Source organism: Phoenix dactylifera, chromosome 1 (genome assembly GCF_051530095.1).
Source record: "Phoenix dactylifera cultivar Ajwa chromosome 1, Ajwa_hap1_PhDact_Kaust_v1.1, whole genome shotgun sequence".
NCBI classification, from domain to species: Eukaryota; Viridiplantae; Streptophyta; class Magnoliopsida; order Arecales; family Arecaceae; genus Phoenix; species Phoenix dactylifera.
In genome coordinates, this window is record NC_143190.1 from 75,046,210 (window position 1) to 75,055,125 (window position 8,916).

General features: G+C 40.1%; 1 protein-coding gene, 1 non-coding gene and 1 pseudogene across 2 annotated transcripts; 1 reads left to right on the top strand and 2 right to left on the bottom strand.

Annotated features, from left to right (window-relative positions):
* Window positions 1–2,732: 2,732 nt before the first annotated feature.
* LOC149768860 (uncharacterized) lies at window positions 2,733–4,505 on the bottom strand. The gene is made up of 3 exons (XM_089928733.1): window positions 4,365–4,505; window positions 3,758–4,050; window positions 2,733–3,663 (listed from the first exon to the last, which is right to left on the bottom strand). Exons 1-3 carry the CDS (start codon window positions 4,503–4,505, stop codon window positions 2,733–2,735), a joined length of 1,365 nt encoding a protein of 454 aa, XP_089784859.1.
* On the top strand, window positions 4,007–4,113 carry LOC113461034 (small nucleolar RNA R71). Its single transcript, XR_003382974.3, has one exon. It is a non-coding gene; the product is annotated as a small nucleolar RNA R71 (small nucleolar RNA).
* Window positions 4,506–8,530: 4,025 nt separating the features above from the next.
* Window positions 8,531–8,630, bottom strand: LOC120106094 (small nucleolar RNA R71; annotated as a pseudogene).
* Window positions 8,631–8,916: the final 286 nt, after the last annotated feature.

Sequence of the window (8,916 nt, forward strand, 5' to 3'; positions counted from 1 at the left end):
ACAGTTCTACGCTAGGAATCGAGGTGTCAAAGAGCTAGCAGCCATCATCCTGGAGTTTGGGCCTCTGATGACAAACCCAGCCCCATCCTTCCTACCTCCATCCAATACAGAACCATCAAAGTTGACCTTGAGAAAACTCGGAGAAGTGGGGGCTCCCAGATAAAAAACATCATGCGAGGCGCTGTCTGAGCAGAATGAGGGCCTCAAGTGTCCCGAGCTATCAAAGGCCCAAATGCGGAGTCTGCATGCGAGTCTACACCCTTTTTCTCAAGTATTATACAAACAACTCTTGCCTTCAAATATTGTACAAACGACTCTTGATAATTAAAAGGCAAAGATGACTCGCTAAAAAAAGTTGTATGCCTCCAAACTTGTATTGCTCTCGGGCATTCAAAGAGCACACGACCCAATCTCCTAAACATCTAGGTAGCAATGACAATAGAGACTAACATAAGGTCCGCATCGAAATAGAGTTTCCAGCATGGGAGCCAATTCCAAGCAACCTTCCATAGAGCAACTCTTGAATAAATGCAAACCCTCCAAAATCAGGAGGTGTCCATCGATGCCGAGGATCCAACCCGATAAAACTTACATAAATCCTTGGTTGAAGAGGCCGTAGCGTCATGTCCGAGCCTATCCAGCATATCAACCACTACGATGGCATTAGATAGCACTCTAGGTCTAGGTTTTCTCCAAAGTCCCGGCAGATAAAGAGAAAAATATCTTTGCTTCTAGGAACTAGCAGATCTTTAACCTTCTAAGTTCTCAAGCATGACACTGTCACATATAGTGGGCAAGCCGTTTAATAAGGTTGTGAAGAGCTAAGGGTCTTCAAACCATTTACAAAATTGCCACCCCCAATAAGCCATTTTACCCTGGACATAAGAGGAGGGGCACAAGCATGCATAACCTTCCACATGAACTACCATAGCTGCCTTGGTCAAGAAAGAGCAGACCATGTCCTGCACCAATAGTTGTTTGAGTTCAAAATAAACCATGCCGCGTGCTAGGCTATCGTAGCCTTATGTCCGAGAAGAGAGGGAACACTAAGGCCACTATTCTAAGTAGGCTAACATATCGTATCTCAATATAATAGATGGACTCTCTTAGGGCTGTCCCAAGAGCCCTACAAGAAGCTCTAGTGGTGGCTAATCATGGCCGAAATAAGGGTGCTCTGTTTCGGATAAAGCTTCGGCAATTGCCGGCTCAAATCTAAGGAAACCAAGGCCCAAAATTCTAAGAAAGAAAGAGAAGGAGATGAAGAACTCATATCTCAGTCTGGCGAGACTTTCTGGCAACTTTTCTCGACAAAAATCGAAGGAAGAACTTCGAGAAGGAAGCTTAAAATCAAGAGAACTTTAGCCATATTCCCTGATGGATCTCAATAGTGGAGGATGGGGAAAAAAATCAAAGCTTTTCGGTGTTCGGATTGGCGTGCAACACTGCTACTCCATTTGTGAACGTGATCGGAATCGAGGAGAAAGGAGACTCCCAGTCGGAGTCCTCCTCTCCTGATTCATCACATGCGGCGCACGTGAAGGACCGGGCTGGCCTCTTCGGGCCGGCCCACAAGCCCACAAACCAAAAGGCATCCTACGGAATGCAAAAGTACCATAAGGACAAGTAAAGATAGTCTTTTCTTGATCTTCGGGAGATATAGAAATCTGGTTATACCCTGAATAACCATCTAAAAAACAGTAATACGCATACCCAGCAAGTCTCTCAAACACCTGATCAAGAAAAGGTAAAGGAAAATGATCATTACGGGTAACACTATTAAGTTTTCTATAATCTATGCAGACTCTCCACCTAGTTACTGTCCTAGTGGGAATTATTTCATTATTTTCATTATGCACCACAGTCATCCCACCCTTTTTAGGTACTACCTGCACAGGAAAAATCCATGAACTATCAGATATAGGATAAATAATCCCTACATCTAACCATTTAAGAACTTCAGCCCTAACTACTTCTTTCATGTTAGGATTTAACCGTCTCTAATTTTCAACAATAGGTTTATGGTTATCCTCCATTAAAATTCTATGCATACACAATGAAGGGCTAATTCCTCTAAGGTCTGATCTAGTCCATCCTATGGCTTTTTTTCTCAATATCAAAATATGTATCAATTTATCAAGTTGCTCATCAGATAAAGAAGCACTCACAATCACAGGCAAAGTATTATTCTCACCTAAAAATGCATACCTGAGATGTGAGGGTAATGGCTTCAACTCCAGAACTGGTGCTTGCACATTAGAAGGGGGAGGGGGTGGCTTACCTTTGCCGATATCCTCAAAATGAATACTTCTCTTCTTCGACTTAGGACATGTAGCCTCTAATGCACACGCCACTTTAGCAACCTTTAGATTATCATCTTTACTTGTCCCTGCACTCACTAAACAAGTCTCAAGAGGTTCTTTAGTATTTTTAGCCCTAAAAACCTCTCTGGTCGACTCATCTACAACATCAACTCGAAAAAGATGATCAGTAAAAGAAGGATATTTAGTAGCTTCAAATAAATTAAACTCTACCTCTTCTTCACCAACCTTCAAAGTCAACCTACCATTCTTAACATCTATGATAGCTCCAGTTGTGGCTAGAAAGGGCCGGCCTAAAATGATAGGGATCTCGGTGTCTTCTTCCATCTCCAAAACAATAAAATCAACTGGAATGATAAACTTCTTTACCTTGATCAGCACATTCTCAAGAGCATCCAAAGGATATTTGACCGATCAATCAGCTAGCTGCAAAGAGATGGTAGTAGGCTTTAACTCCTTCAATCCAAGCTTCCTAGACACAGATAAAGGCATTAGTGAAACACTAGCACCTAAATCACACAAAGCTCTAGAAAAATCAACATCACCTATAGTACAAGGAATAGAAAAACTCCCTGAATCTCTTAGCTTTGTTGGAAGCTTATTCTGGATAATGGCACTGCATTCCTCCGTCAAGGCAATGGTCTCGAAATCTTCCAATTTTCTCTTCTTAGACATGATCACCTTTAAAAATTTTGTATATGCAGAAATTTGTGCTAAGGCGTCTGCAAAAGGAATATTAATGTGAAGCTGCCTAAACACTTTCAAAAATTTCTCAAACTGTTGATCAATTTTATTCTGCTTAAGCCTTTGAGGAAAAGGAATGAGAGAAACATAAGATTCGACTGGTGGTAGTGGGGATGGTGTCTTGGCTAGGTCCTCAACTTCTTCACTGACCTTCTTGCTCACCTCTTCATAGTCTACTTCATCACCAACTACAATCTCACCACTTACCTGACCAAGTTGCTTACCACTTCTCAAGATGACTGCCTTACAATGCTCCTTCGAATTGACCTCTGTCTTACTAGAAAAATTACTCTGTCTACGAGAATTGATGGAATTGGCTAACTGCCCCAATTGCATCTCTACATTTCTATTGGAACTCGCCAACTGGTCAACCTTTGCTTCCAATCTCTCAAATCTCTCTGAACTGGCATTGGCTAACTTCTCAATAGCTATCTCCCAAGACTGCTTACTTTCTGGTTGGGATGGTCTTGGTTGGAAACCAGAAAGTTGGAGAGGTCTAGAACTGCTACCTTGGTTACCTTGATCTTTCCATGAAAATTTGGGATGATTCCTCCAGCCTGGGTTGTATGTGTTGGAATAAGGGTTGTTCTGCTGCTGCTGCCTGCATACAATCAAGACTCATGTGAGCTCCTCCACAGCAATCACAACTCAATACAGGACTAGAAATGGAATTCACATTATCCAGCTTACCGAACATTTTTACCAGAGAATCAACCTTGGCATTCAACATATTTATGCCATCTACAACATACATACCTGGAACTTTCTTAGGCATACCTCTTTCATTAGACCACTGATAATTGTTGGAGGCCATTTCTTCCAACAACTCATATGCCTCTTCTGTTGACTTACTCATTAAAGTACCTTCTGCAGCTGCATCTATGGCAATCCTAACTGAATGTGTTAATCCATTATAGAAAGTCTGTACAATCAGCGAGTCAGGAAGACCATGATGTGGACACTTCCTCTGCAAATCCTTAAACCTCTCCTAGGTTTCATACAAAGATTCACCATCAAATTGAGCAAAACTGGTAATATCATTTCTAAGTTTGGCGGTCTTACCCAGGGAAAATACTTACTCAGAAAAGCTTGTGACAAGGCATTCCAGGTGGTGAAAGAGTTAGGCGCTTTGGAATTCAACCAGGCCTTGGTTTTATCCTTTAGAGAAAATGGAAAAAGTCGGAGTCGAATAGCATCATAACTAACTCCATTCATCTTGATTATATCACAAATCTCCAAAAAGTTGGCAAGATGTGCATGTGGATCCTCAGCAGGTCCTCCACCAAACTGCTCCTACTGCACCATCTGGATGAGACCAGGCTTAATCTCAAAATTATTAACATTGACTGTAGGTCTCACAATACTGGGTTGAGCACCATTGACATTTAACACGGCATAGTCACTCAACAACCTTTTATTCTGGTTATCTTGGTTATCTGCCATGGCTACTGCTTGTTTTTGCTTTAGCTCTAATCTTTGTTGTTTTCTTAATGCTTGTAGGGTTCTTTCAATTTCTAGATCAAAAGGCTCAATTAGCTCACAGATTCGTGGCATACACTAAATACAGAAAACGTAAATTAACAAAAAGAACAAAACAGTCTAAATGAATACAGAAAATTATTTGTATTGATATTAAAAACAATCCTCCCCGCCAACGGTGCCAAAAACTTGATAGTCCCTAGACTCTACCACAAGTGCATGGGTCGTGACAAGTAGAACAGGATAAAAAGAGTATCGTTTCTACAAGAAGGTGATTCCAAGTACCAATTTATAAATTTTCTATATTATTTAGACGACCCCAAATTGATGCGACTGACTGTAATTTCTTAACCTAAAAAATCAAATATGTAAGGTTCCTAGCGCTTGGATTTCATCAATTAAATTCCTTTAATGAATTTAAATCTGATTGTTAATATTGTGCTAATTACAATGACCGAATCCCTTTTTGTTATGTGATATCCTCTTTCAAGGCATAACACCTATATCTATATTAATCCTGTCTATTTTCGTGATCATAGAAATTAATATAAATTCATTATGATCTGTGAAATTCTTGAATGTAGGTCATAAGGGTGTGCATTTATTTCTAAACTACACTGCCAATGTTTGATAAATGATGAGAGCACAAAAGTGCGATCTAAGTACCAATTAACTTAGCCTAATGCTAGCAAAATAATGATAAATAATAGGTGTTAACATTTACATGATTAAATATTTTATCCTTAACACTTATTATAATTTTTATCATTATATAAATTCATCTCTTCCCAGCTGCAAAGCAGAGCCTAGATTCAGCCGTTCATAAGCACTTCAGCATCCTTGACGTGTCCGTGAGCCACATCAGCCCTCTCAAGACCCGTCCGCGTCTCAGGATCCGTGATCAAATCATGCCGCGATCAGCCTTTCTCCCAACTCGTGGAACCTGCGATCAAGTGTTTCTCTCGTGCATCTACGAAGCATCCAGCACCCCGTATCTGTGAAGCCTTCCCAGCATCTCGTGCGACCCAGCTTCTTTTGCATCTTAGCCCAAGCGCCAGCAGTCCGTCTTCTCCGCTTGTGAAGCCATCTTGCATCCGAGTCCCAGTTCATAGCAATCTCCCGAGTTCTAGCCACATCAGCTTCTCAGACCCCGTCCGCATGTGATCAGCTCCCATCATCCCACGAGCAGCTCGCGTGTGATCCAGAGCTTCCCAGTCGAGTCCACGTCTTGATCTTCCGGTTCGGCTCCCACGCAATCAACATTCCTTCTGCCGCAGGTTACGCGTCCCAGCTCTTCCGTCTTCCTCGCAGTCCACGCATCCCAGCTCCAAACCTCCTTCCGTTCGCGATCAGATCTTGCCAGCGTCCGCAACCATCCAGCGCATCTCCCGCGTCCCAGTTCACAGCAGAGTCCAGATTCTCCTGTGATCCATCCGTCCACGTTCCACCTCCCAGCGACGGATCTTTGCCGCGTCTGCAAGCCAACCGTCCGTGATGATCTCGTGCATCAGATCCCCTAGCATCCCGCGAAAGGTTTCCGCGTCCGATTCTCCCGCATCCACAGCCTCATCCGGTCATCTCCACCGCGTGCGAAGAAGGGATCGAAGGCCAGCTTGACACCTCTCTCGGTTGGGGGGAGAGTTGTTATATGTATCCCCCATTCGGTGAACCAGAAGGCCACTCCCATTCGAAAAAAACAGAGAAGGGAAACAGAGCGCACTCTGTTTCCGAAAAAAGAAAAGAAAAGAAAAAAAAGAAAGAAAATGAAAGGGGGATTAATGTTTTCAATGAGTAGCTAAAGTCCTAGGGAGGGTGATGGAGGAACCTTTGATGTATTGCTCTTTGAAGTAAACTCTAAACTTTTGCTTTCAATGGTTTATATTTATTGATATGTTCTTGATCCATGCGTAGTTATTTCATAGATAGATTTTTAATGGATTATGATTATTGATATATGGATTGCTTTAGTATTTGATTCGTCGTAGACGTAGAAAGCACGATGGATGCTTAGAAATTGAGTTCATATGTTCATGAAACATATACCATGATTAGATCTATCCTACATTTAATCTTTAATCAAGAACCATAGAGTTTATTCCTTGGATGCAATATCATCAAGGGGGATTCCAGATCCCTACCATCTTTATTTCATTGAATTTTGTTTATTATTCTTTGCATTTAATTTCTGAAAATCAAAACATCATTTTAATCCACAAATTTATTGAATTGATTAATCTGAAATTATACTAAATAGTCTCACATATATTTCGTTCCCTGAGGATTCGACCTCGGACTTCCGAGAATTTACTACTTGTGCGATTCTCCTGCACTTGGGAGAACAATTTTATTTTTGCATCAAGTTTTTGGCGCCGTTGCCGGAGAACGGCTGATTTATTAGTATAATTTTAGAGTTAATTTTTAGTTGATTTGTTAGTATTTTTCTTTTGAAAAAAAAATCTTTATTACTGTTTTTTTTCCCTGCACAGTCTACATCAAACTCTGATATCAAAGAAATTAACCGTCTGATTGAACTCAAATTTGGTCGTCAGGTGCAGGACCTGTGTTTCTTTCATCTGATTGACATTCGAAAACTTTTAAGACTATCAGATTAATATGAAAACTTGCTGCTGTCTGTTTTGAATTTTCTGCATTTAATTGTTTTGAATCAGAATTTTATTGTTAACATATCTCATTGACCCTTGTTGCTAATTGAAATTTTTTTTTAAAAAAAAGAGAAAAACTTAAAATTTCAAATTTCAAATTTCAGAATTCAAATTTCAAACTTCAATTCATAAAATTTAAAAAAATAAATAATTTGCTTGATCACCTATTCAATGAAATTTAATGTCATGTCATAAAATATTTAAAAAAAAATCTCTTGATTGTTGCATATAGTATATGGCATCAGCATAAAATACTCTAAGGGCTGAACCCATTTAAAGAGATAAGGTCGGAATTTCATCACTCGTCCTTAGCCCAAAAATCACCCCATTGCATAAATATCCTAACCTTAACTAAAATCAACTAGACGTTGGCCCCTAAGGACATTCGAGCTCAATAGGATGAAGACCACCGAAAGTTGCACCAATTTTGCTCTGTGGCTTAGTTGATGTCTAGGCAAGCTTTGTCCCTATAAGGGAGACAGTTCATCTGTTCGAGGCAAGTGGATTTTAAGTGGGACCTTTGCGAACGCATCGTGACCCCTCCACTTACCTGGGAGCTTACCTGGTCAACTCGGTTCATTAGACCGGATTGGAGGCTTAGGTGCCCTCTTCAAACCAGTTAGGAGCTGTCTAGAAATTTAAAAAAAACATTAGAAATTGAGGTGTAATGTTTAGTTGCATGTTTGATTGTGAATAGATTTTTGTTTTAGGGTGTAGTTTTAGGGTATCTTTAGTTGGTACTTATATTTATATTTATATTTTTTTAAAAAAACATAAAAAAAATAATTAAATTTTGTATGCTAGGTTGGAATAGGGACGACACCGATCGATTAAGTCGCACAACTTTAGATCATCCCTTAGGACACATCCTTGAAATTCCTTCGCAGTATCTCACACCTTGTGAGATGGCAAATTTTCCTGATGATATAGGAAGTCACCATGGTGATGAAGGTAGACCCCCAGTTATGACACTTCGACAATACTTACATTCCACTAGGACTAGTCAACCTTCATGCATGATTATTCCTGAAAATGTAGGACACTTTGAAATCAAACCAGGAGTAATTTAATTGCTTGCCAAGTATCATGGAATGGAATCTGAGAACCCTTATCTTTATCTTAAGAATTTTGAGGAAATTAGCATCACATTTAGAGTGCCAAATGTATCGGAAGATGTCCTTAAATTGACCTTGTTTCCTTTTTCCTTAAAGGATAAAGCCAAAACATGGCTGAACTCCTTGAGACCTAGATCGCTAGGAACATGGCATGATATGCAGAGAGAATTCTTGAAAAAATTCTTTTCCGCACAAAGGACTAACTTTTTAAAACGGCACATTAGTAATTTCCAACAAAAAGACCATGAAACATTTTATGAATGCTGGGAGAGATTTAAAGATTTGCTTCTTTCTTGTCCTCATCATGGGTTTGAAACATGGAGAACCATTAGTTTCTTTTACGAAGGGTTGTCTCCACAGTTGAAACAATTTATAGAGACTATGTGTAATGGTCTATTTCTGGAAAAGCAACCCGATGAGGCATGGGACTATTTAGACTCTCTCGCAGAGACTGCACAATTATGGGATACAGGGGATAGAGTGAATAAATCTTTGCCTAAGCCTACTAGCATTCCACACGGGGGCCTTTGCAACCTTAATACTCAGGATGATATTCAGGCTAAAATGGCAGCCCTTACTAGGAAGGTAGAGGAAATT